The sequence below is a fragment of the Salvelinus alpinus genome, chromosome 8, assembly GCF_045679555.1.
Source record: "Salvelinus alpinus chromosome 8, SLU_Salpinus.1, whole genome shotgun sequence".
Classification (NCBI taxonomy): Eukaryota; Metazoa; Chordata; class Actinopteri; order Salmoniformes; family Salmonidae; genus Salvelinus; species Salvelinus alpinus.
Genome location: NC_092093.1, coordinates 61707524 through 61734147, shown reverse-complemented (window position 1 = coordinate 61734147; position 26624 = coordinate 61707524). Strand labels below are relative to the sequence as shown.

Genomic DNA, 26624 nt, shown 5'->3' with positions numbered 1-26624 from the left:
TTACTTTTGTTTAACATTTCACTTTGGGTAGTAAAAAGTAGTGCTCTGTGTTGTGGGAGAGCAGAACACACATTTCCATCTCATCAGAGCTGGACTCAGGTTCTCATCTACTTCATTTTATTCTAAATGTCTTTCCCCAGAGAGATCCCACTCTGGCCAAGCAGCTGTTCAGCTCTCTGTTTGCTGGTGTCCTGCAAGAAATGGACGGCTTGGATAAGTCTAATGAGGAGAAGAAGAGGATCAAGGAGGAGCTACTGAGGGATATGAACGGGTTCCTAAGCAAGAGTACCCTTTACTTTCCTCCTTTTGTTGCATGTGTGCAGGTTCGAGACTTCTCACGTTTTTTTTTCACTGTGTGTAGAGGATGATTCAGTTATTTTAGGTCAGTTATTTTGGGATTATTGTGGAATATTTCTCATATGTTGGCATCTGCATTTGTAACACTTGAATCTTTGCCATCTCTGCTACAGTTGAAGTCAGAAGTTTACATACTTAGATTGGAGTCATTAAAACTCGTTTTTCAACCACTCCACAAATGTCTTGTAAACAAACTATAGTTTTGGCAAGTTGATTAGGACATCCACTTTGTGCATGACACAAGTCATTCTTCCAACAATTGTTTACAGACAGATTATTTCACTGTATCACAATTCCAGTAGGTCAGAAGTTTACATACACTAAGTTGACTGTGCCTTTAACCAGCTTGGAAAATGACAGAAAATGATGTCATGGCTTTAGAATCTTCTGATAGGCTAATTGACATTATTTGAGTCAATTGGAGGTGTACCTGTGGATGTATTTCAAGGCCTACCTTCAACCTCAGTGCCTCTTTGCTTGACATCATGAGAAAATCAAAAGAAATCAGCCAAGACCTCAGAAAAAAATGTTTAGACCTCCACAAGTCTGGTTCATCCTTGAGAGCAATTTCCAAATGCCTGAAGGTACCACATTCATCTGTACAAACAATAGTACGCAAGTATAAACGCCATGGGACCATGCAGCCGTCATACCGCTCAGGAAGGAGACGCATTCTGTCTCCTAGAGATGAATGTACTTTGGTGCAAAAAGTGCAAATCAATCCCAGAACAACAGCAAAGGACCTTGTGATGATGTTGGAGGAAACGGGTACAAAATATCTGTATCCACAGTAAAACGAGTCCTATATCGACATAACCTGAAAGGCTGCTCAGCAAGGAAGAAGCCACTGCTCCAAAACCGCCATAAAAAAGCCAGACTACGGTTTGCAACTGCACATGGGGACAAAGATCGTACTTTTTGGTGAAATGTCCTCTGGTCTGATGAAACAAAATAGAACTGTTTGGCCATAATGACCATCGTTATGTTTAGAGGAAAAAGGGGGAGGCTTGCAAGCTGAGGGAACACCATCCCAACCGTGAATTACGGGGGTGGCAGCATCATGTTGTGGGGGTGCTTTGCTGCAGGAGGACTGGTGCACTTCACAATATGGATGGCACCATGAGGAAGGAAAGTTATGTGGATATATTGAAGCAACATCACAAGACATCAGTCAGGAAGTTAAAGCATGGTTGCAAATGGGTCTTCTAAATGAACAATGACCCCAAGCACACCTCCAAAGTTGTGGCAAAATGGCTTAAGGACAACAAAGTCAAGGTATTGGAGTGGCCACCACAAAGCCCTGACCTCAATCCTATAGAAAATGTGAGGGCAGAACTGAAAAAGCGTGTGCGAGCAAGGAGGCCTACAAACCTGACTCAGTTATACCAGCTCTGTCAGGAGGAATGGGCCAAAATTCACCCAACTTATTGAGGGAAGCATGTGGAAGGCAACCTGAAACATTTGACCCAAGTTTAACAATTTAAGGGCAATGCTACCAAGTACTAATTGAGTGTATGTAAACATATGACCCACTGGGAATGTGATGAAATAAAAGCTGAAATAAATCATTTTCTCTACTATTATTCTGATGTTTCACATTCTTAAAATAAAGTGGTGATCCTAACTGACCTAAAACAGGGAATTTTTACTAGGATTAAATGTCTGGAATCATGAAAATCTGAGTTTAAATGTATTTGGCTATGGTGTATGTAGACTTCAACTCTATGTTGTGGGCGTGCATGTATTATTCATTGCATGCAGTAAGAAAAAATGTGATGCATTCACAGAAATACCCAGTGAACAAGATGATTTGCAAGATGACTGGTGTGTGTGTTTGCAGGACATGAGCTACCAGCACAAGGATCTGCTCCAAATGCAGCCTGCAGCAGTGAGCTCCAGCTGCCTGGCCAGCCTCCAGCAGCCCACTGGCATCCTGTTGCTGGAGGAGGGCTTGGTCCAGGGCTGCAGCCCCGAAGAGCCCCCTGCCAAACGGGCCCGCGGTGGACGCAAAGAGGTCCCTCCAGACACAGAGAAATGGATTCATCTGGCAAAGTATGTAACGGTAGTTTGAGGATCTAATAAAAGGGAATCATAATTATAGGTTGGATTTATTTCTGCAGAGCCCTTTTTCAAGTGCTAAAAATGCTTTAGCTGTACACACACACACACACACACACACACCTCATCTAATACAGTACTATACTTTTGAATTTGATGTGGTATTGTTTTTCCTTTTTCTCTCCTCCAGACTCTACAGATCTCTAGGAGACTACGACGTCGTTCGGGGGATCTTTGGCGGCAAGATTGGGACCAAGTCCATCACATGCACTGCTCTGCAAGCCGAAGCCAGCAGCAACTATGCTGAGGCAGTGAGGCTCTACAACGAGGTAATGCATTGAGAAGAATGTTGATCAAGTCCAGCTGATTTTAATTCAATTGCCTCATTGAGATGTGATTATTTGTGCAAGTACATGTGTATAAAAGGAATACAGATACAACACCAACATCCAACAAATCAATGTTTTTAAGTTTGCTGGTTCTGGAGTAGATGGTACTCCTGTTACTCTATCACCCCATAGTGTATTATAAAACTTATAAGCATTCATAACAGCGTTCATAACAGCTCACCGCTCCTTACAACAGTAATCATAACTGCATTAAAGGCTATACATGCAGTCATATTGCATTACACACAGGTGGTTTATAAAAAGTGTTACCAACTGTAACACCTTTTAACGTTGATGCTCACGTTGATGTGTGTGTTGCTGCCGCGTGGCAGGCGCGCAACACGGAGTGGAGTGACGGCGAGCCCACGGACACAGAGAAGGACTTCTGGGAAATGGCGGCCCTGGAGGCATACAGCCATCTAACAGAGTGGAAGTCTCTGCAGTACTGCTCTATCGTCAACATCGACCAGGAACAGCCAGTCAACCTGGACAAGATGTGGGCAGAACCCTTCTATCAGGTAATCCCATCCCACAGAGTTGGATAGAGGGCTTGCCACAAAGCCTGCATGAGTTGTGCCATTGAAGCCTTTCACCATTTTTAAAGTAGTCAACTGGGTGGGACTTCCTATGGGGTAAGGAGGGATCACAGAATACATGACAAGCCACAAAAGTATGTATTTGCTTTTATTTAGTCTATTTATAGTCTGTATGTACTATATCAAAGCTATCTACAGTAGCAGTTGGCTTTTGACTTGCACGATGGATTGTAGTCATGAATGTGTGTGTTGGGTTTTGACTTGCATGATGGATTGTATTCATGAATGTGTGTGTTGGTGTCAGGAGAATTTTCAATCCCAATGATGATAACTAAACAATTATTTAAGCTTTGACCAATCCCCGAGGTTTGTAAGACCCTGGGTTTAATAATAATTAGGCAAAGACTCAGCTTCAGAAAAAGGTTGGTTCTTTATTCACAAGAACATTCTGAAGTCCATAATACAAAGACATGTCATTTTATAACTCTCACCCCCCTTCCTACTTACACGCACACACCGACACACAAACAATATGTGGATTACATGCACACAGACAAACAAACAGTAGGTGGGGTGTATCTTTCCCCACAGTTCACATTCCTCGTTTATCACTACCAAGCTGGCAGTTCCATACCGTTCCCTCCCTCCCGGGATTAGAGGGACCTTGACAGTGTCTCTTTCCTGTCGTAAGTTTTTCAAAGTTCCAACCAGGTCAGGTCATGTATAGTTTAATTGTCCTCTGTGTTTTCTTAGTCACACACACACATTTCTCTCCCTTGTCTCGACCAAACCTTATTGGACTTTAGTCTAATTATTCTTAATAGATTTTACATAGTCTAATAATTACGTTAGTCTAATTATTCTTATACGTGTTACATAATCTAATAATTACGTTTCAGGGTGGAATTCTTTAGTCATTACCTTAAACATATAAATTCCCTTATCAGTTGGGTTTTGACTTGCACGATGGATTGTATTCATTAATGTGTGTGTTGGCTTTTGACAGGAAACATACCTGCAGTATATGATGCGCAGTATGTTGAAGCAGCTGCAGCTGGGGGAGAGGGACCAGGCTCTGCTCAGCTTCGTGGATGGCGCCATGAAGGTGGAAGAGCGCAAGGCCCTGCTGGAGAGCCACTACAGCCAGGAACTCAGCCTGCTCTACATCTTGCAGGAGGACTACGACCGCGCCAAGTATTACGCCAACAACTGCTTGCAGGTCTTCATGCAGGTCAGTGGCACCACAAGACGACAAATACTGCTACTGTAGTTACTGCTAGTGTGCGAGGGGGGAAGGATTGGTTAATGTCGATGGAGTCGTGCAGACAAAGTCAGTTGTCATTTAAATATGGAGGTGCCTGATCACACTCAATCACTCACTCACTCACTCACTCACTTGTACATTTTCTCTGTGAAGAATTACTCTAGTGTGGACTCTCTGCTGAACCGCAGCCGGCTGACCATTCTGCAGTCAGTGCAGGCGTTGACAGAGATCCAGGACTTCCTCCAGTTCATCACTGGAGAGGGTGAGTGCCCCCCAATCGCGCTAATTTTGATCTGAGGCACCATATCATCTTGCTATTTCGTGACCAACTGGGGTTCGAACCCGGGTCACCGGTGTTAGTCCACTGAGCTATCTCGCTATTTTGATTCACCATAATATCCTGCATAGGTGACAAAATATATGTTCTATTTATCTCTTTTTGTCGTAGTTTCCATTAACTCCCTACAAAACCTCATTAGACGATGGATTGACCGCTATCCTGACGCCAAAATGGATCCAATGAATGTATGGGATGATATCATTACGTCTCGGTAAGAGTTTTTGTTGTTGTTTTGTTGGAGAAAATGTGTCTATATAATTCAGGGTGTGTGGTTTCTTTGTACTGTCAAAATATCCCCTTCTATCTGCCCGTGGTCCAGATGTTTCTTCCTGGACAAGATATGTGAGAAGCTCAGCAACCAGGCCCCTAGTGACACCATGGAGGTGGACGGGGCAGAGCAGGACCAAGCCCAGGACCTCGACACTATCGTCAAGAACTGCAAGTTTAGCATGAAGCTATGCATGGCTGACAGCGCTTGGAAACAGGTGAGATCTTAGTCTGTCTCCCGATGCTCTCCAGAACCGAGGGGCTCCTGCTCACAGCCGAGGCCACGTGTTTTTGTTTGACCATTGTCCATTGTGGATGTCCTCCCATGGCCACACAGGAAGTGACACATTGCACCTTTTTAAAATGCTTTGTCATTCCAGAGCAACTTCCCTGTAGCCACCAAGCTGCTGAAGGAGCTCCACCGAGAAGCCAAGACTCAGAGAGGCTGGCTGCTACGCTGGGTCCACAGCTTCAGCCGCTTCAGCCACAAACGCAGCCTGGCTCAGGGGCCCGTGGAGCAGATCGCCACCATGCTGAAGGCTATCCCACTTCTGGGTAAGTATCATGGATACTTGGAGGTCCGTTATGGACTGGTCTGGGATCAATAGTGTCCAAACTATTTGCCTGAGTTTGATTAAGCTCCTCAAGTGTTGTAAAATGGGCTACATAAATCTTCATTTTATTAATTGAGCAGGTTTGTTAAGAAAAATGGGTGCATGTTGCCTCAACGTGATGTGGTGCAGCCCTTACGTTCAGTCTTGTCCTCTATAGATGACCTTCAGGCCGAGTGCCAGAGTGCCAGCGGCCATGTTTTCAGAGACCAGAGGATCCTGTTGGGAACGTCCTACCACATCATGGCCTCGGCTGTGAGCAGGAGCCCCTCGGTTCTGGAGAGCATCGGGATAGAGAAGGCAGACAGAGTTCTGCAGCTAGCTGGGTCTTCCTCAACAGCTAGTCAGCAGAAGGTATACAATTATGGGGCATCGTTTGTAACCTGCTGTATGTTTTCAAAAAGATGAATACCGTGCCACATCAGAACATTTCTAACCCTCTGTGCAGGCGGTGGTAGGGCTGCAGATGCGAGCTCTGGAGTTGTTCAGTGGTGCCGTGAGGAGGGCGGATGAGGAAGTCCAGTCCTATACTCAGGAGTGTTTAGACACCAGCGGCATCGTCGAGGCCTACATGGCTCTGGCCAACTTCTGTGACCAAGGATTGCGTGAAGAGGAGCAAAGCAGTAACAGTGAGTCCCTCCAGCAGCTCTGACTTTAGCCCTAGTTTCCTGGAAAGATGAGTGTATCACTATGGACGATTTGGTTCCTGGTTAGATGTAATTGTTACGCTGAGTTTTGTTAAGCACCAGACAGTACCAGTTGTCATTGTATAATGTCTTAGTAGATTCCAGCTGAAATAGGACTGACATTTAGTTAGGGAAACCAACTACTAGACACAGTAATGTACTCTTATTGCTGTTTAGGCAGTGACTAATCGTCTAATCACTTCTAATCACTACTAACGTGTCTATCTGGATGTTGTCTTGTAGTTAGTGAGTTCCCTGAGCTGGCCACCCTGCCTGTTCACGTGGTAGAGAGCATGCTCAAAGCCCTGAAGCTAAACTCAAAAGAGGCCCGGCTCAAGTTCCCCCGTCTTCTGCAGATCATCGAGCTCTACCCTGCTGAGACTCTGGACCTCATGGCCAAAGAGGTAGGGAGCCTACCAGGGTCCATTCCATTTCCATAAGAAAGCTTTTCCTCAAAATACTATAGCTTTGTTTAGAATTATCATCTCAAAGTTCCCATGTTGTGGTTGACAGATGGTGACGGTGCCCTGCTGGCTGTTGATTGGCTGGATCAGTCAGATGATGGCCTTGTTGGACAAGCCCGAGGCGGTGGCGGTGCAGCATATGATTGGTCAGATTGCAGAGTGCTACCCCCAGGCGCTGGTCTACCCCTACATGATCAGCAATGAGAGCTACCACTTTGAGGACTCGGCCAGTGGACACAAACACCAGGAGTTTGTTGACAGGTACTGTTCTGTTTCCACCCTGGCAAACAGTCTACTCAGCTCGCCAAAAGACCATGGATGCTGAGTTTTGAATCATACAATCACATAGTAACAAATTGTGTTACTAGAGATGGATCCAGTATCAAGCAATGCCGAACAGTTCAGTGTTCACTACAGTGTATTTTATTACGCTTTATGTTACAGTCCGCTATTTACCTGCATGGAATTTATTCAAAAATTACATCTGCTCATAAGCTAGCCTATACCTTTGGGATTCATTGCAACAAGCACCACTAGGAATAATTGGTATTTCATACTAACTGTATAATAACTACTACGGGTGATGTGTGTGTTGGACAGGCTCAAGTCCCTATTGGATAAAGGGGGTGCTGTGCGGGACTTTGTTGATGCCCTCCAGCAGCTAACAAACCCTGAGATGCTTTTCAAGGTGGTTGATGATTACAACATTGAAACAACTGAACCATTTTCTTATTGCGGTCATCAGTGGTTGTTGATTCTTCTCAGTTCATTTTGAGGTGTAGATTCTGATAACATTGTCATGTGATTGTCACAGGATTGGTGGGACGATGTAAAAACTGAATGTGAGAAAACGAGTTTCAATAAGAAGAGGATGAGGAACATGTATGAAGAAATGTATTCTTCCCTTTGCGATCAGAAGTCACAAGGCCTTGGCGCATTCCGCAAGAAGTTTATACAGGTTGGCATCTTCACATATCATAAAAAACACAGATACAGGTGTACTTGTCATATACAGCGCATTCGGAAAGAATTCAGACCCCTTTACTTTTGCCACATTTTGTTACGTTACAGCCTTATTATAATTATTATAATTTTTTATTCTCATCAACCTACACACAATACCCCATAGAAATGTTTCAAAATGTATTACAAATAAAAAACAGATACCTTATTTACATCAGTATTCAGACCCTTTTCTATGAGACTCAAAATTGAGCTCAGGTGTATCCTGTTTCCATTGATCATCCTTGAGATGTTTCACAACTGGGAAGCATTGGAGTCAACATGCGCCAGCATCCCTGTAGAACACTTTCGACACCTTGTATAGTCCATGCCCTGACGAATTGAGGCTGTTCTGAGCGCAAAAGGGGGTGCAACTCAAAATTAGAAAGGTGTTCCTAATGTTTTGTATACTCAGCGTATATCATATATGTTATTATATTCCACTGAAATCACTCTCATTACGGTGCACTCTAGAAATTTGCCAAGGAAGTGGAGAAGTGGTTGGGCCGTGGTGGTGCCAAGCTTTTTGAGAAGCGGCGAGACAAGGCCTTCCTGAGGCAGGTGGAGACAGACCTGATCAGCTCCATGCGCGGGTTCCAGAAAGAGCCAGGGAACCTGAAGGAATACTCCCCCTGGCTGAGCGGCTTCAAAGCCGACTCACTCCGGAACGAGCTGGAAGTCCCAGGTCAGTAGGGATGCAACGTTTCTCAAGTCAAGTTCTACGCAGGTGATGCCATTTTGCTTTCCAGGTGTCACTTTATATATAATATATGATCACCAATACTATGTGGTTTATCTCCTCTTCTCTTTTAGGGCAATATGACAGCAGATCCAAACCTTTGCCAGAGTATCATGCAAAAATTACAGGATTTGATGAAAGGGTATGTATGATCCACAGCTGTTATTTCCACTTCCTGTTGTTCTCTTGACCCTCACTTTAGCCTCTATTTCAATTGAATGTGTTGCTGTTTGCAACCCTGAATGTTACTTCGGGGGCCTTTTTATATCTAGGCATGGATATAATCTAGGGGAAATAGTAGTAGCACTTAATTTAACTTGTGTGTGTCTGCGTTCATCCGTCCCCAGGTAAAGGTGATGAACTCCATCCGACGGCCCAAACGTCTGATCGTGCGCGGGGACGATGAGCGGGAGTACCCATTTTTGGTGAAGGGCGGAGAGGACCTCCGTCAGGACCAGCGCATCGAACAGCTCTTCACCGTCATGAACATCCTCCTGGCCCAGAACACCACCTGCGCCCACAGCAGCATGCAGCTCCGAACCTACCAGGTGGTGCCCATAACCACCAGGTAGCTTTTCATTTTATTTAAAGTGTTTTCCCGACCCAGTCCTCAGGGCCAACATACTTTATCCATCACTTGCACACGTGATTCAACTAATAATCATAATTGTGTAAATGTGGCAGTTTAAAATTAACAGCTGGTATTGCAGGGGTCATGAAGTTATTTTCTGTTTACCAAGCAGACAGCTCCTGTACTTTTCAGTATGTTTTTGATGTATCCCTACAGAATTGGACTGATTGAGTGGATGGAGAATACCTGTACGCTAAAAGACCTGCTGCTCCGCACCAGGACTGAGGAGGAGCAGCAGACTGTAACGAGGTACAGTAGTACCAGATTTGCCAGTAGTAGCAGATATGCCAAAAACATAGAAGAATCTACAACTGATCTCACTGACGATCTAGACAAAATAAATGTATCCTTTTTTCTTTGTTCACTGTAGACCGAATGAAGTCTATGAAAACTGGCTCACCAAAGTCACCAAGTCAGACGCTTGTCAAATACAAGGTATCGGACGCTATGCTGAGTCTTACAAGTAAGTCAACTGAACTGTGTGTTGTACTTAAACATAATAAACTCACTGACCCTGTTATTATGCTTTTATCTAGTAAATATGTATCCTGGGTCTTGTGCTGTAATAAATCCCATTTGTGCCTTTTTTTTTCTAACTGTTCCAGATAATTTTCCATTTAAATGTATTTATGCCATCTATCACAGGATGGCAAAGCGCAATGAAACAGTCAATAATTTCATGAAGATGGAACAGCTTGTACCGGGCGATCTGCTGAGGTGGGTTTCTAATTTAAATAATGACCCACACCATTGTGTATAGATGCAGCTATCAAGCTGTTACATTTAGTAAACAAACCTAAAGTCCTTCCTTCCTCATTTTCTTGAAGAAATCCCTGATCTGACATGCCCGGATTGGTGAAAGCTACTGTTTGTGATAGAACGGTTTACACCTATCAATTTGTTTTTGATCAGTGCTTACTTCAAGAAAGAAAGGGATGAAGGATGTTTATTAACAGGGCCCAAGGCTTTGATCCTATCAATTATCATTAGAGCACACTGAAGTGGAGCAGTCTTCAGTCCAATACCGAGGGACAATCCATGTCATGAAAAGTTTCTGTACACGTAATAGAAGATTAATCCAGCGTGTGCCGGCCATAGATTCTTCTGCAAATTCAAAAAGGGTCGTTGTCAATCTTTTTTCCAGGAGAGCGTTTGTCCGGATGAGCACCACCCCCGAAGCCTTCCTCTCTCTGCGCTCCCACTTCACCAGCTCCCATGCTTTGCTGTGTATCAGCCAATGGCTCCTGGGCATCGGCGACCGTCACCTCTCCAACTTCATGGTCAACATGGAGACCGGTGGTATGATCGGAATCGACTTTGGCCACGCCTTTGGTTCTGCCACACAGGTGGGCACCCCTGATGTTTTGTCTTGTTTTGAGGGCAGGGATAGTGTAGAGCAGTGTTTATTAATTCTGGCACATTTGTGTCTTTGTACTACACACGTGATTTAAACCATCAAAGCAATTTATGAGTTGATCATTTGAATCAACTGTACAGTGGTAGGGCAAAATAAATATTTTCACCCCTTTGGGCTTCCAGGACCAGGATTAAGACTAACTGGTGTAGTGGATAATGCGGCCTTGTGAGTTGAATGTGCAAGCAGCTGTTTATTACATTGGGTATATAGTTAAGCGTAGTTTATTTTTGAATGATATTTGTACAAGTTCACATCTATACCCCTAAGAAAATCTGGACAAATATTTTTTTCTTGCACAGTTCCTCCCCGTGCCAGAGCTGATGCCATTCCGCTTGACGAGGCAGTTTGTGAATCTGATGCAGCCTATGAAACAGTCGGGCCTGATCCAGAGTGTGATGGTGCATTCGTTGAGAGCCTACAGGGCCAACCCTGAGCTGCTGCTCAACACCATGGACGTGTTTGTCAAGGAGCCGTCTCTGGACTGGAAGGTGGGTGCACGAGGTCTAGGGCCCAGCATCTAAGAGTACTTTAATTTGATGTGTGTACATTATGAAAATGTTACTAACTTGTTTTCACTAACCCTCAGAACTTTGAGCTGAAACAGCTGAAGAAGGGAGGCACCTGGACTGAGAGCATCAACACCAAAGAAATTAACTGGTACCCTCTACAGAAAGTCAACTTTGCCAGAAGAAAACTAGAAGGAGCAAACCCTGCCACCATAACCAGGTAGGCAAGATTTCCTCAAGGAAAACACAGTGGATAACTTTCATTGATTTTTGTGTCCAGGGAGTTTTGAATTGGGTTTCACAAAGTCAGGGGGTTTACTTGTGTACAATTTAAGAGCTCGATTCAATCAAAACCGCATTGCAGTATCTCTGTTTTGACTATGGTGAAGAGATCAGCACAATAAGATGAGTGCATAGGCATTAGTAGTGCAAAGTAAATGAGAGAACTTTGACCGGGATTCAGTCTAACGCAGATTAATGACCTGTGCACAATTATTTCCTTTTAAAGGCAATTTCCCCGACGTTTGCAGAGATCAATTTGCTGTGAACTCCACGGATGTTGGCTAAAGCAGAAATCACTGATCAGTTAATCGCAGTGCACTAGTCATTTATTAGCGCTTGTTTGAATCCCGGCCTTAGTAAACATTTCTATGGTAGGATGGCTGAATCTGGCCCTTAGTCTCTCTTGTTTGTTTTTAGTGAGGAGCTGAAGCTGGGCTTTGAGAAGGACTCTGCCTTCAAGGGCATGCAGTCTGTGGCATTGGGAAGTGAGGAGCATAATGTGCGTGCCCGGCTGGGGCCTGACGGCCTGTCGGTAGAGAGCCAGGTGGACTGTCTTTTGGACCAGGCCATGGACCCCAACATTCTGGGGAGGGTCTGGGTGGGCTGGGAGCCCTGGATCTGAAATGCACACATCTCTCCCAATGAGGCCCCTCCGAGACACAACTTAACTATGTTTGAATACTTTAAAAACACACCCTTCCTTGAAGTAATCACTGATTCAACAAAAATGTTTTGCATGTCAGCAATCAAGTTTCTCACTTTCTAAATAAATAAATACAGCCGGTATGATGCCTGTTGCGTTATACGAAGCAAAATGCATGAAACCGGCTGCACTGCTGTATATCTTGAAAACGTGATTGCTGACATACATTTTGGGACTACATCAACAATGGACTAATGAAACAAATACCAAATGAGTTTTAGGGTGGAATTGTCCTTTAAGGATCAGAGATATCTTCAAGGGAACGAGGAAGCATGCGTTCCTATAATATTCAAACAGGACCAATGGACTGTTGCCCACGATATAGTGCTGATGTTGTTCCTTATAGACTATGAAGTTAGTACATGAAGCCCTGTCTTCAGTCTTTTTATGATTGTTTAAAAAAATGCTTAAAATAAATGAATTTATTTCATTGTTTAAATGTCTTTGTTTGTTTGGAAGGCACTGCATGGCGAATCATTGAATAAAACAGCAGTCCTTCGATGTGCATTTGTGCAAGGTTGTCGTCATTGTAGCTCAGCCAAAAGATGAGACGTGTCCATGTTTATTGATCATACACAACCATAGAAAGAGTTAGTTCAAAATATAATGGGGGTTCATAAGTTAGTACGTTTTCCCGTTCATGATCCTGTGCTACTGATCATTTACTGTCATAACATTACAATAATTTGACACACAAACACCGGAAAATTACACAAGGTGTATTCAGTAAGGTGAAATGTTGCAGATAGAAATGTGAAATCATGTTACGACTATAGCTATCTGAACGTTTTGTTACGCTTCACTACCTTGAACCCCAGCTAAATGTAGTATAGTTAATGGTCTATGGTGGGTTAAGGCAGATTAGTCTCAAGTCAGAATCTGTATTTGTGAATGTGCACAATAAGGGAATATATATCCCAGTTTATATAAAATGAATCAATGGCTAGTAGTTATTAAATATTCTTTAAAACCCATGTAACATATCCTTAGTTTAAATAGCAAGTTCTCCGTTTAATTTGTCAAACCATTGTCCTTTAGCAACAGTACATCCCGGTAGTTGTTTCTTGAACCCCAATGCTTCCTCTAACCATTAAAGTTAACGTTGGTTCAAAAAAATGACAGATTTAAGGACACAGTTGTCATGAGTCGATTCACAGTCTATTTGTACTGGCAACGGCGGTTTTACTCAAGTGCATTTCATTATGCGGAATATGAAGTTACATTGTATTGGTGGTTATTAATTACGCATTACAAGAAGCACACACATAAATTAGTTAAATGCCATCGCTTGGATCGCAAACTTTCATGAATAACCTCATTACTTCTGTTGAAAGGCTTTGGGTTAAAGCAAATAGTAACGGAGTTGTGAGGGAATGTCCCTAAAGAGGACAAACAGAAAATCTAAACAGATATAATGACGAGTTAACACACAACAAACGCATCCCTGTTACATAGACAACTGTAATGATTACCAGGGTTGGACTTCGGAGAGCTGGATTGACAAGTTAGGCAGCCACCTTCGAGACTGCCCTTGGTTTTCTGGTTTAACAAGAAAGCTTAACGTTGAGTGTGGGTTATTGAGGGTATATAGTAATTCATATACTATGCCCAATTCATGTGTTATATTTCTCAAAGAACTAGAATGTGCAGAATTGTTTCAGAAAATCATCTGGCCAACTTCTGCTATATGAAATAACCCCCAGAATAATTTCTGGATGTGCATAGCATTTGAGTACAAAACATTTTGGTAAAGGGTTAGGCTATATTTTAGGCCTCCAACCTTTAATAAACTGCATGAGTTTCTTCACTTGGAGTTTGCTTAACTTGAAGTCCTCCGTCAGAATCTCCTCCGTAAGCTGCAGAAGTAGATTCCCATCGATTTTCTCTGTCACGAACGAAGACACAATGTCACCGGAAATGCCGATGAACCGTAACGATTTGGACACCTCTTCGATGGAAAGACCAGAGAGGTTGGTAGGTGGTTGCCATTGTCCTCCGGGGGCTGGCAGGGAGGGGGAGGACAGTGGCGGTAGGGGGGGATAGGAGATGGAGAATATTTCCGTCGTCGTGACCTGGTCGTGTTGTTGGCTGACCAGGCACTTTAGAGTGTCCTGCGCCGTATCTTCGACAGAATCTTTACATGTCTCGTTTGATTTGGTCGTCCTCGGTGGCAAGATGGGGCACGATAGGCTTTGTTTAGTGTTACATTCGTCTCTCATATTGTCTCTGTACATTTCCAGGGTGTAGCTCGACGACTTGGTGCAAAACTGATTAGTGTATGAGGCTTTGTGGGATTTCAAGGGGATGGCGCTACCGCCCTTCTGCTCTTTTCTATCTAAGTCAAAAAGGCTGGAAGTGCATGGCGACTTGGGCGTGCCAGAGGGTCTTTTTCTGGGATAGCTGTAGTAACTTTGACAGGGGATAGGCAGGAACTCCTCCATGCTTTGAGAATCCCCTCCATAGAAGTCGTTGGGCCACGATAGTCTAGAAGGGCAGGAGAGTACGCCGTCGAGAGGTGGGCTCACGTGGGATGCCGTCAGGCACTCCTCGTTGCCCTTGACCCAGTTACAGGGGTAACATACGTGGTTCTGCTCGTCTGCCTCGGTCACTTCATTCTCTCCTCCACTGCTGCGAGCAAAACAAAAATACCAAAGTTAGTGAAAGAACTAGGTACAAGTTGAGTCTAAACACAGCTACAATATTCTGAAATAATGTCACATAGGGATAAATGTAGCCCAACACTCCAGACCATTGGGAGGGAAACAAGGGCTATTGACTAGTCAGCAATGTGTAAGGAAGTGTGTACATAAGTTTTTTTTAAATTATGGTAAATTCAATGTATCATCTAGTATCAGAATAAAATCTATAGACTGCAGGACCAAATCCTAACTTGAGTGGTGTGTGTGAAACATGCATTGAAGTCAAAAGGTATGTGCAAATGATGAGGTTACACATTGGGATTTTACATGCTGTGTAGGCCTGAGGAATAATAGGAGAGTGTAGGGCTTGGAGAGCGCGTTTCCGTCTGCCGAGCCTTAGCTACAGCCGGCGTTGGGGTGGACATCATCTGCTTGGAACTTCGGGGGGGAATGGGAGGGGCGTTCAAATGACGGCATTCTACCTTCACCTGGAGAGGAAGGTGAAGGTAAATCAGAAAGCCTCAAACCATCCCAAAACAGCCAGTGAAAACAAGCAATGAACAACTGCTAGCTAATTTGGGAAATGGTTTGTTTTTAGCTGTGAGAGGATGTTTACACCAGTAAAGAATATTAAATTGTTACAATGGGCCTACATCTGATCATAAGCCAATTATATCAGTAACATCAATATTTTCTCCAATTTGCTTGGTAGTAATACTGGAATATTAGTTGTTAAATGTAGCCATGGTGATAGAATTCATGTGTACTCACAGCTTCAGACTTTGGTGGGACTGGGGGCGGAGCTAGACAGATTTCAGAGCTGACCATTGGACCCATATGACAGGAGGAGACGGGGTATGATATGACAGCCATGGAGGTGGCGATAGTGTTGCTGGTGCCTCTTGGATCCTCGCCACCTACACTGTGACCTCCTCCTCCCCGACTTGATCTCAAGTGGTCCAGCCACAGCTCCTCGTAGGGAACATCCGACTGGCTCATGTCCTCCAGCAGCTCAGGGAAGAGGTACTCTGTGTCAACCGAATCAGCCGGCACGCCCTCGGATGGCAGGAGCACCCAGTCTCCGCACAGCGTCATGCAGCCCTGCAGGTTGACCTCACTGTTGCTGTGCAGGTTGTTGCCATAGACACACACCGAGAGCCGGTGGAATGACTGGGTAAGCTCGTCGCGTGCGTACGTGAGAGAGCTGGGCATGTGCATGTGGGAAGAGCAGCCATTGCTGCTGTTGCTGCTACTACCACTACTCTTCTTGGGGCTCCTCCCTTCAACGTCATTCCAGTCGGTCCTGACATCACGCACAGCACGGGAATAGTCGTCAATGTCAAACTGCTCCTGGCAGTAGGTGAACCAGCGGTGCACCATGGTGTCCAGCCACAGCTCGTTCTGAAGCAACCCTTCAGGGATGATGAACTTGGGCATGGAGGCCATGTGGAGCGGGAAGTGGACGGGGATGATCTTGTTACTGCGCAGCACGCAGCCCACCACCACCGTCTTGGTCTGGATGTTGACCAACTTGTAGCGGTGACTCTCGCGGATCAGGTGGACGTCATGCTGGTTGCGCGGCGGGCTGCCAGGCACGCTGACGTTGACGGGCAGCCGGGTGTTCTCCACGATGTTGCGGATAGTGTGCTCGCCCTCCAGCATCTGAAGCTCTAGGGGGCTGCAGGTGCTGAAGCGACCCTTACACTGGAAGGGCAGGCTGACACTCTCGTTGGTCCGGTGGTTCATGCAGATGAGGCAGGGCATCTTGCCACGGTTCGCGATCTTGCTGATGGAGTTGAGCTTGCCGATTTTCTTGAAGATGGTGTTGAAGCGCGACTTCTCCTTGGATGCCTTGGCGTACAGGATCTCTGCCTGGCCCATGAGGGTGAGCTCATCACCGGTGCTTAGTGTGATGTTGTACACCTCCGTGTCCTCGTTGCATTCGCCCGAAGCCATCTGTGAGACGAGGACGTGTTGGATTGTAGTCTCATAGCCTAAAGATCACATAACTATAACCCCTAAAAACACTCCAATTGACCTCCTTATGACAATGTCACATCTGTAGATTTTGGAAATGTACATAACTTAAGTCACTAAGGCTAAAATGTACTTTTGATTAACTATCAACCAATAGCAACTGACCTTCACATTGAACGTAATTTCCTCCATGACATACACCCGTTCGGGAAATGCTTTGGCCACCTCCTCCACACTGTTGAAGTACTGCACCGGCTCCTTGACATCTCTGTCCTGCTCCAGCAGCTTAAACTGACCTACAGGAAGGGGTGGAGAGAATCAGACAGGATAGCCTAGCTGCATGTTACCTTTGTTTATGTTACTGGATAGGATAGGCCCTTTTAGTTTAGTCTGTGCTTCAAAAGGAAACATCTCTGAAATATTTCAGTGAACACACAACAAAGACCCTTTGGGAACATTGCTATCTGAATAACCCTGGTTCCCAGCAGTAGCCTCAGCCTGCACCAGGCCAAGCTTTCATTGCAACCTCAATGTTCCAGTGTTATGTACAGTGTTTCTGTGAATCAGTTTTACAGTCTGACTAAGTACACTTCCCATATGCTGTGAGGCGAGAGCATTGATCATATGTCAGTCTGAGGTCCCATTGGCCAGATCAGTTGGATTGGTGCAGGCGCAGCAGAGAGTCAGTGATGTAAAAAGGGTACCGTCTGTGTAATCATTGATTCAAGCCTGAGAATCTTTTAAGATTAGTGAAATGGGACTGTGCCTGTTCTAAACCCTGAGCAAACAGTACAATGTGCGTGTTTGCATGTTTGATTCTAGCACAGGATTTAAAATGTACTGGTAGTACAAATCAATGTATTTTTCCTTGATTAACTTCAATGGCTTTAGAAAGAGATTGAAAAGCTTGTTAACAATAAAATAAGCTTTTAGCAAAGATCTGTCTAATCAGTCCATGTGAAGTGTGATGTAAAATAGATTGCTTAAATGATATGCTAGACTGTGGCAAGGAAGAGTCATAGTGAATGTTGTAAAGGTTGAGTGGGTTTAGTTCTGATTAATATTACTCTAAGGCATTCACATACATCTGAATAAACATTGCCACGTGAACCACTGACAAAGTAGATTTAAAAATAGAACAGTGATTTGACTAACCTTCATAATGTACCGGGATCTCTATTTTGGGCCCAATGACATAATGGCCTTCCTCCAGACTGTGTGCAGTGATTGTAGTCCATTGACGACAGGAATGAATCAAGAGGTAGTCATTGTCTCGTAAGACGTCCACCAACTCACCTGGAGAAGAGACACTTTTTCATTCAAATTACACAAGTAGCAAACATCACTGTCATAAAAAAAATTGGCACAATTTTTTACAGATTGATTTGAATACTGTAATATCAATCATTTAAATGTATAACTAGTCATCAGTCCCACATGAATGGTATATTTTACATGATTAACGTTAGCGTATCACCTCATGTTTAATGTAGACTTTAAGCATTAATCTAGACTTATAACTGTAGGCTAAAATGTAAAAAATATTGTTTTCAATGGCTATGTAGCTAAAGCTTTAAATAGAACTGTAGATATGGCTATCATGGCCTAAACCAAATTACATTTGCATGTGAAAAAATCTCTGCATTTGCTCTATTGTTTACCTACGTTTTTGTTGGTAGCCCACTCTTGGACTGCATGCTACAGAAAAAACTATTGCAATGCATTCCTCTTTCAATTACAAATGTAACGTTATGTTTATTTATTTAAGTAGGCAAGTCAGTTAAGAACAAATTATTATTTACAATGATGGCCTACCACGGCTAAACCCTAACGACACTGGGCCAATTGTGCGCTGCCCTATGGGACTCCCAATCACGACCGGTTGTGATACAGCCTGGAATCGAACCAGGGTCAGTATGACGCCTCTAGCATTGAGATGCAGTGCCGGGAACTTGATAACAATCAAGCAATGAATCTAGCTAGCTACAAGCGTTTATACATTTATTCTATTTTTTCAAATTGTATTAAAAGGCTAGGTAAGCTTTTGCAACTTTGTTGACTAACGTTAGCTAGCCTCTTGTCATTGACAACGTAGCTAACTTAATTGGCTTACTAACATTTTAAGCAGCGTATTAACTCGTTAACCCTTACTAAAAACAATATATTGCTCAAAGTTTACCTACCACTGTCCAACTTCACAATTTGCGGCAATCTATAAACACTGACAAGTCGATCTAAGGGTAAAGACGTCGTGCTCCATGATACATCTTTCAAATTGTTGTACAGCATTGATCCAAGGTCCATGTTAGCTTGTAAACAGACGACATGCATAGCATGAACGCACCACTTCCCGGCGTTGCTGCTAGCTTTGCATTGTTTTCAGGCATGTAACCTACACCTTTATTTTGGTTCGGTTTTGTTTATTTTGAGGTTAGCTAGCTATTTTTTTCCTGAATTGTCGCACAGCCATGTTGGCTCCGTGCTAGCTAGTATGCTAGTTGCACCTAAATTGACAGGAAATGCTGTGTATTGAAACCATAGATATCTGCACATGCCAGACGCCTACTTCTCAAACTATTCCCTTGTCTGGGTCGTCACTAGTTACCACAGCCAGAAACCCCGCCTATTTCTAAAATGTTACACTTCTAACCTTATGCCTAACCCTAACCTTAAAGACAAAAAAGCTAATTTTTGTTTTCATTAATTTGTACGATATAGCCGGTTTTTACTGTGGCCTGCCAGTCAGCTTTTGAATTCACCGCAAGGCCAAGCTTGAGACTCAACACAAACAGGGGAATCCAAGGGAGAATATCATGAGGTAATTCAAGTCTTTATTTTACTTTGTGTACTACTCGAACAACTATCAGGCTGACAAATGTTATGCATATAACATATATAAACGCATATATTGTGCTTTAAATGTTATGCATATTATTTATCCACACGAGAAAGAAACTAGTTAAATTACTTAGTGGGAGCTGAAGAAGATCGGTGCCTGCAGGGTGGGGGATCAAAACAGCCAATTTCCTTCTTGAAAGTCCACTTTCAACCTTATATGCCTAGGCTACTCCAGCACCATTCATGCATACATTTGTAATGCTATACTTGTAGGAGAATGTGACCTGTTGGTCAATGTTATTAAACCATACTTGTTTTCTTAGAGAAGGTCACACAGACCCTGTCGTTTTCCACACTGTCCTTCTGTATCTATCAAGCTATGAGCATATAGGTAGCGTACTTGATCTTGTGGATAGCCTTTCTCTTGGTCCAAGTCAGAGATAAGTCTTAGCAAAGCCAGCTGTTGCCTCTTTGAAAGGAACATGAACAGCGTTTTCTCAGCTCAATACTCTCTGTCACGTAAATAGATCAAGAGGACTGCCTATGGAACGCCGTTTGGGTCTTAAAGCACGTGGTCAAAACGCGATATTTTTAATGCTGCTTGTGTAAAGTAAACAGGTGCCGGCGCTAAATTAACGCCTACAGAGTCAAATAAGCGCGTGCAAATGTGCTTGCAGGCTGTTCAACATGTGCTAAATAAACGGCTGCAAGCGGTCCTGCACACGTCAAGACACGGTAACTTAAAGCGTTCCTTAATATGCTAAATTCCCTAGCTCCTTCTTTCAACCAGATTTCACAGTTTGAAGGAACTTCCTTTTCCACCGCAAGCAGAGTTTGAACCTTTACAAGGTAACGGTTTTGTCTTTGAAATTTGTTGTTACTGAATCGTAAAGTTTATCAGCTAGTTTACAGTGGAAGGATCTGTTTCTCATCACTGGCTATAAAATTCAGCTAACATCAATCTAGCACCAGTATCAGCAGTGCTTAGCATAAACTAAATCAGATATTTTGCTAGCTAATTTAGCTAACGTCGGTTGCCTCGAACCCCGGCCACATTATATCATATAGTTAGCCTCAAACTTTGCCCTGTCATACTGCTAGACGCAGTGAACGGCACCGTCTTGTGTTTTATTAAAATCCCTGCTGAAAAAACATGTAAACTATAACAGCCACGGAAACGCATAGGACTGTGTTAATACTATCAAGGTAAATTAACTTAAAACTTCTCTGCGCTACGGATCCCTTTTACGGGATCATTTTCCTAAACAATCGCTGAATTGCAGGGCGCAAAATATTACTACAAATATTTATAATCATGCAATCACAAGTGAAATATACAAAAACACAGCTTAGCTTGTTGAAAATATGCTTTACAGAGAAAGAAATCAAGCTTTTGTGAGTGTATCAATCAATGCTAGAACAGCTAGCCCCAAATTAGCATGGTCACGAAAGTCAGAAAAGCAATAAAATTAATCGCTTACCTCGAATGTTTGCACTCACGAGACTCCCAGTTACACAATAAATGTTATTTTTGTACGATAAATATTACTTTTATAACAAAAAAACGCCATTTGGGTTGCGCGTTATGTTCGGAAAACTACAGTCTCGTTCCGGTCCTGAAAGCCAGAAGAAAATTCCCAAACGTATCGGATTCAAAAATATTACTAAAAATATTTATAATCATGCAATCAGAAGTGAAATATACCAAAACACAGCTTAGCTTGTTGTTAATCCACCTATCGTGTCAGATTTTGAAAATATACTTTGCAACGAAAGCAATCTAAGCTTTTGTGAGTGTATCAATCAATGCTAGAACAGTTAGCCTTATATTAGCTTGGTCACGAAAGTCAGAAAAGCAATAAAATGAATCGCTTACCTTTGATAATCTTCGGATGTTTGCACTCATGAGACTCCCAGTTACACAACAAATGTTCTTTTTTGTTACTTTTTGTTACTTTTATACTTTTAACAAAAAAACGCCATTTGGGTTGTGCATTATGTTCAGAAAACCAAAGCCTCTTTCTGTTCGTTCAACGAAAATTCCAAAAAGTATCCGTAATGGTCGTAGAAACATGTCAAATGTTTTTTTATAATCAATCCTCAGGTTGTTTTTAACAAACATAATCGATAATATTTCAACCGGACCCAGGGGCGAAAATCTGATATCAACCTTGGAGGGGACAATTACATGACATTTTCTCAAGAGCAATTCCTGAGGGGGACACCAAAAGTAGTGCTGTAACACATAGCCTACGTTGTAATATGTTAAATGTATATTGAGGAAGCATAATTCCTACAACTGAATAATTGATAGGTACAGTAGTTAACTGAAGGGTTTAACCAACTTGTTCAAATGTTTAAATCAATACTACTACTAATAATAGTTATAGCAGTGCTCCTTACCAGTCCAGTATGTATGTAGGTATTCGTACTTACAACCAGCAATATCAAGAAAGGCCAGTAGGTAGCAATGGTACTGTACACTGTATGGGTGTAGTTTTCATAAATACAATGAACATGGTGTGATCACATCTAAAAGAGTCTCCATTGAGAACCATCACAAAGGTGGTCTCTGTATTGAATTGACCTTTTCATTTTACTTTTTCTGATACATTTATATAGTCATTAAATGTGCCACTGGCCTGCGTCTACTACAATATCTTTACAAGAACAAAAAGCTTAAAATAAGTACAGTTCTAAAAGCAAAATAACTACTTCAATGAAAAACCCAAATAAATCAAACAAAATATCCTTCAGTCAGTGTCTCAACTCTTCAAACAGCAGCTATGGACAAGTATGTCGCACAAAGTATGCAATTTTAAATAAAATAACATGAAATAAATAATTTGTAAGTGTACTGTCATGTACTAAAAACGACTAAACAAAAGAACAAATATCAATTACACCAGGGGTTCTCAAACAGGGGTCCATGGACTAATTGCAAGGGGTCCGTGAAATAAAAAAGTGGAATGAATGTAGTCAGTACCACAAGGTTTCCCAGTAAGTTTACATATAATATAGAGTGGAGGTCCCTGAGGACCGCTCAAAACCTTGCCTCAAGTCCCTCTTGAGACTGTCCAGCCTGTCTTTATGTACATTACAGACAACTACGCCGTTCAGTCTCTCTTGGCCCATGCTAGCCCGTAACCAAGTCTTCAACCTGCGAAGTGCACTGAAACTCCTCTCAGCCTCACATGAAGACACTGGCACCACAAACAAAATTCTGATCAGCACCTCAACTTTGTCAAACAACCCCCGCACTTCCACTGGAAGCCTCCTCAGGACCTCTGCTGCCTCACCACTGCTGCTACAGGGGTATTTGTTGTGAAAGAGAGGGATCTGCACTGAAAGAGAATCTATGTTCAGTTCTGGGTACTGATCTAAAGACTCATCCAACTCCCCCGTGAGAAGCGCTCTTTCCAACTTTTGCAGGACGTTTAGACCGTCCTGGTCAAAACGGTCGCCAAACTGAAACTCCACACCATCCAACACTTAAATAAATTCTGCCCTATAGTGATCCACTGCTTTGCCAGCAAATCGCCTTGAGTGCATCTCAATGGAATCAATAGAGTCAATCAATGTTGCTTTCTCATACAGTGCAAGGTAGCTTTCGTCATTTCTCGTGCCCCTAAAAGATGACCGCACACACTCGCCTGCATACCAGAGACAGTCTGAGTTTTCTTCTGCAGTGAAATGTTTAGACATTCAAGCTCTCCAAGAACAGCAGAGGCAAGTGTGAGGCCCAACACAGTCTTGCCTTTTCTGAAGTGCTCGAATAAGCCACTGGCAGTTGAAGCTGTCTTGGATGGAGATTTTGCCATCTCCTCTAGGCTGCTTAGTACCCGCTCATACTGCCCTAGCACAGCTCTAATAGCAGTATTCTGCACAGTCCACCTTGTTGGACATAGGGGTTTCCGGGTGGGCAGATGTGTTTCTTTGGACGTGGCAATTGATTCAAACATGCTCTTAAACTTTCCTGACTGGCCATAGAGGACACATAACTGATGGACCCAATAAAGGGAATCCCGGATCAGTGGGGAGGCTGAGCAGCCAGCCTGTGTAATCAGATTTACACAGTGTGCTCCACAATTGACATAGAGGGCTAATGGCTGCTGCCTCCTCACAATTGCCTGTGCACCTGTGTATTTTCCTGCCATGTTTGAGGCACCATCGTAACTCTGCCCACGTAAGCCAGACATGGGCAAATTGAGCCTCAACAACACTTCAGTTGCCACTTTCGCAATGCCCTCGCCTGTTGTCTCCGACACCCTGTATAGCCCAATAAACTCCTTGTGAGTTTATCGCACTGGACCCAGCATGACCACTTCCTGTGCCTTGTCAACAGTTTGTGCTAACTGGTCTTAGATTGTCTATTGAACTGTGTTTTGGGATAAATTAGCAAAACAATAAACTGATTATCACAAAATTTTAAAGATTGACTGCCAACAAAAACAAACCAAATCCATGTGGAAAAGTTCTCATGAACTACAACCCAATTTATTTTCAAACTTAGTGCAAATTAACAGTAACATAACATCCATCACAGTATAACGTTACTTACCTTCTCCAACTTCTCTCTGAAGTCATATTCCGCAATTTCTTTCAGTTCTGGCACAGGAGGTTGAAGGCCACACACTTGCCTGTATAGCCTCACTGAAAAAATGTGGCTCTACACCCCCATGTAAAAGGTCATTTAAAGGCTTATACATTTCAAAAACATGGAGAAAGCAATAAAGCTGTCAAACATAATGTGATTGTGTTCTGAATATGATTTACAGAAGACAAATGTAGCCGCATGCATCACTCACTATAGAATGTGTAGGTCAAGAAGACCTTTTAAGGATGCATGTAGCTCTATTTTTCAATAATATTTTCAATGTGTATTACATGCAGACGGTGTTGTTTTCTCCTCCCTGGTCCATCCTAACTCTGGAGGAAACACCATATCTGGAGACAGCATTCATGAAGCAATCCATTACAGTACTGCTGTGATTGTTGCTGGAAGCACGGAGAAACACAACGAGGCGGCTGCACCAACCAATGCCACCATGTATGACTATCCTCCACCTAAATCAGAAAACAGCACTGGTAGATACAAAAGCTGAAGACACATGAAATATACAAACATCACCATCCTCCTTTACCACTTAGATGCTGCATCTGGTACCTGCAGTATATAACAAAGCAGCAGACCAGATATTAAATTAACATCCAAAATGTGGAACAATGTTAACTAATCAAGTTAATGAGTCAAGAGGACAGACTCCCTGGTGTTCACACTTAGGCACAAATACTTTGTTCCAACCATTTTTGCCTCAGTATGTCCTCAATATAAGCATGTTTGTTAATTTCATGATGCAGATATTCTATCGATCACAGAAGTAGCAGAAACACAATAAAACAATTATTATCCACATGATTGACATATTGGGCCATTGCTTGCTAAACTGAACTGTTAATTGTTGATGAACAATTTGAGATGTTACAATGTACAACTTCTCACCAGTGATATAGATAATTGTGTCTATCACAAAGATACATCATCCTTATCAGTTTGTGGTTTCCATCAAGGTGCCATAACGAGTTTGATCCAGCAACACGGTATGACCTTCTATGTAGCCTCTGCGACATGGCTCTGAGGGCAGCCGCCCTCGGGTTAACACAAATCATGCTGTCCCTCACACTGCGTCTCTGCACCCGGATTCCCAACGCCCTTAATTGTGCTCGAACAGCCTCCGGTCCAAGTTTGTCGTTCCCAGCCACCAAGTCCTTAATCTTTTCATCCAGAGCCAAGTCTGACATGTCAGAATATAACAGTGGACAGGGATGAGGTAATGTATATCATCATAGTCATTTTAAAGTCCTGTCTTGATTGGAGCCATTCTAAAATTGTTTGATTGGTAAGAAACTGTAAACCATGCATCTAGTCTGTAGTTTATAGCATTACGCCCAAGAACAACTGACCTTAGACAATGTTTGAGTGTTGATCGGGACACATGTAGAATATCTGCCATCTGAGACACACAAAGCACAGGACATCAGAAACCTCAGTTGCTCTTGAGTGATGGCATAACAAGGTGCACCTCTAGCTCCTCTCCAAGTCCGAGGAGCCCGGTAACCGGAGCTGGCTGTAACAACAATGCAATGCGTTTAGGCTACTTAATGTATTGTCACGCCGCCCGCCCCCCTCATTCCAAAAACACTCTTAAATTATAGTAACTGTCATAAATTGTGGCCAAGTAATGTTTTTATAATATTGGATTTTAAAGCAAAGCCATAAATAGAAATGTTGACCAAGAACGAATACGATGGCCAGCAGGAGAAGGAAGAATGGAAAAAAACAACAGTAAACCCAACCAAACCCACTACAATGCTGCTTACCTTGTTGTGCATCAGCCTCCCCCTAGCTCAGTCAAGGCTCCTCTGCATGGTTTTCATTCTGCAAGAGACAGTTTTGTGAAATTAGAGACCATAGGACTGCGATTCCTGTTAAAACAGTGCCATAGTACTAACGTTAACGTTCCTGGTTCTGAAGTTGTTAATTTCTGCATCATAGGCTTAGATTAAATATTAACATTTCAAAGGGTATTCAAAAGTAATATCTGTGCTGTTGGAAAGTGTTGATAAAACGTTTACTGGAGACAGGAGAACAAGTGGAGACATAGGACGAGGTGGATAATTGTATAATAAGGCAGGTTTATTCAAGTGTAAAAATATTAGGCAAAGCGTGCAGCACGGCTCCTTTCTGTCTGATTCGTATGGAATCGTCTGGAAAAGAGGCAGTTTAAACAGTTGTACAGTTTTATATAGGCAACAAGCAAAGTAGGTTGATCTGGTAGTCTGGCCTTCCGATTTGTCGATCTGGGTCTTGGGTAGTCCTGATCAGGCCTGATGTCGACATTCCATTGGCTCTTCCCA

At 43.0% G+C, this 26624-nt stretch overlaps 2 protein-coding genes and 1 long non-coding RNA gene across 9 annotated transcripts in view; 2 read left to right on the top strand and 1 right to left on the bottom strand.

Moving 5' to 3' along the window:
- Window positions 1-12757, top strand: part of prkdc (protein kinase, DNA-activated, catalytic subunit) — a 44230-nt gene extending 31473 nt beyond the window's left edge. The window contains exons 62-86 of the mRNA XM_071414493.1: window positions 141-323; window positions 2198-2409; window positions 2606-2744; window positions 3137-3322; window positions 4347-4571; window positions 4758-4866; window positions 5053-5155; window positions 5264-5429; window positions 5592-5766; window positions 5983-6176; window positions 6271-6451; window positions 6752-6912; window positions 7022-7233; window positions 7573-7660; window positions 7787-7930; window positions 8449-8659; window positions 8788-8855; window positions 9061-9281; window positions 9501-9593; window positions 9715-9807; window positions 9990-10061; window positions 10489-10690; window positions 11061-11249; window positions 11348-11487; window positions 11967-12757. Of these exons, the coding sequence (XP_071270594.1) occupies window positions 141-323; window positions 2198-2409; window positions 2606-2744; window positions 3137-3322; window positions 4347-4571; window positions 4758-4866; window positions 5053-5155; window positions 5264-5429; window positions 5592-5766; window positions 5983-6176; window positions 6271-6451; window positions 6752-6912; window positions 7022-7233; window positions 7573-7660; window positions 7787-7930; window positions 8449-8659; window positions 8788-8855; window positions 9061-9281; window positions 9501-9593; window positions 9715-9807; window positions 9990-10061; window positions 10489-10690; window positions 11061-11249; window positions 11348-11487; window positions 11967-12171 (3972 nt within the window). The 3' untranslated portion in view covers window positions 12172-12757. The remainder of the gene's footprint in view (window positions 1-140; window positions 324-2197; window positions 2410-2605; window positions 2745-3136; window positions 3323-4346; window positions 4572-4757; window positions 4867-5052; window positions 5156-5263; window positions 5430-5591; window positions 5767-5982; window positions 6177-6270; window positions 6452-6751; window positions 6913-7021; window positions 7234-7572; window positions 7661-7786; window positions 7931-8448; window positions 8660-8787; window positions 8856-9060; window positions 9282-9500; window positions 9594-9714; window positions 9808-9989; window positions 10062-10488; window positions 10691-11060; window positions 11250-11347; window positions 11488-11966) is intronic.
- Window positions 12758-12798: 41 nt separating this feature from the next.
- Window positions 12799-20234, bottom strand: LOC139583424 (GRB2-associated and regulator of MAPK protein 1-like). 7 transcript variants are annotated; one of them, XM_071414496.1, is made up of 6 exons: window positions 19837-20234; window positions 18024-18164; window positions 17034-17164; window positions 15663-16847; window positions 15219-15379; window positions 12799-14880 (listed from the first exon to the last, which is right to left on the bottom strand). In XM_071414496.1, exons 3-6 carry the CDS (start codon window positions 17058-17060, stop codon window positions 14013-14015), a joined length of 2241 nt encoding a protein of 746 aa, XP_071270597.1. In that variant the 5' UTR covers window positions 17061-17164; window positions 18024-18164; window positions 19837-20234; the 3' UTR covers window positions 12799-14012. The 7 variants fall into 7 exon arrangements, with proteins under 7 accessions (XP_071270597.1, XP_071270598.1, XP_071270596.1 ...); XM_071414497.1 differs by having other exon boundaries at window positions 20107-20229; XM_071414495.1 differs by lacking the exon at window positions 19837-20234 and adding an exon at window positions 19052-19376 and having other exon boundaries at window positions 12799-14877.
- Window positions 19433-25120, top strand: LOC139583431 (uncharacterized). The gene is made up of 2 exons (XR_011676559.1): window positions 19433-19686; window positions 24600-25120. It is a non-coding gene; the product is annotated as an uncharacterized lncRNA (long non-coding RNA).
- The last annotated feature ends 1504 nt before the right edge of the window (window positions 25121-26624 follow it).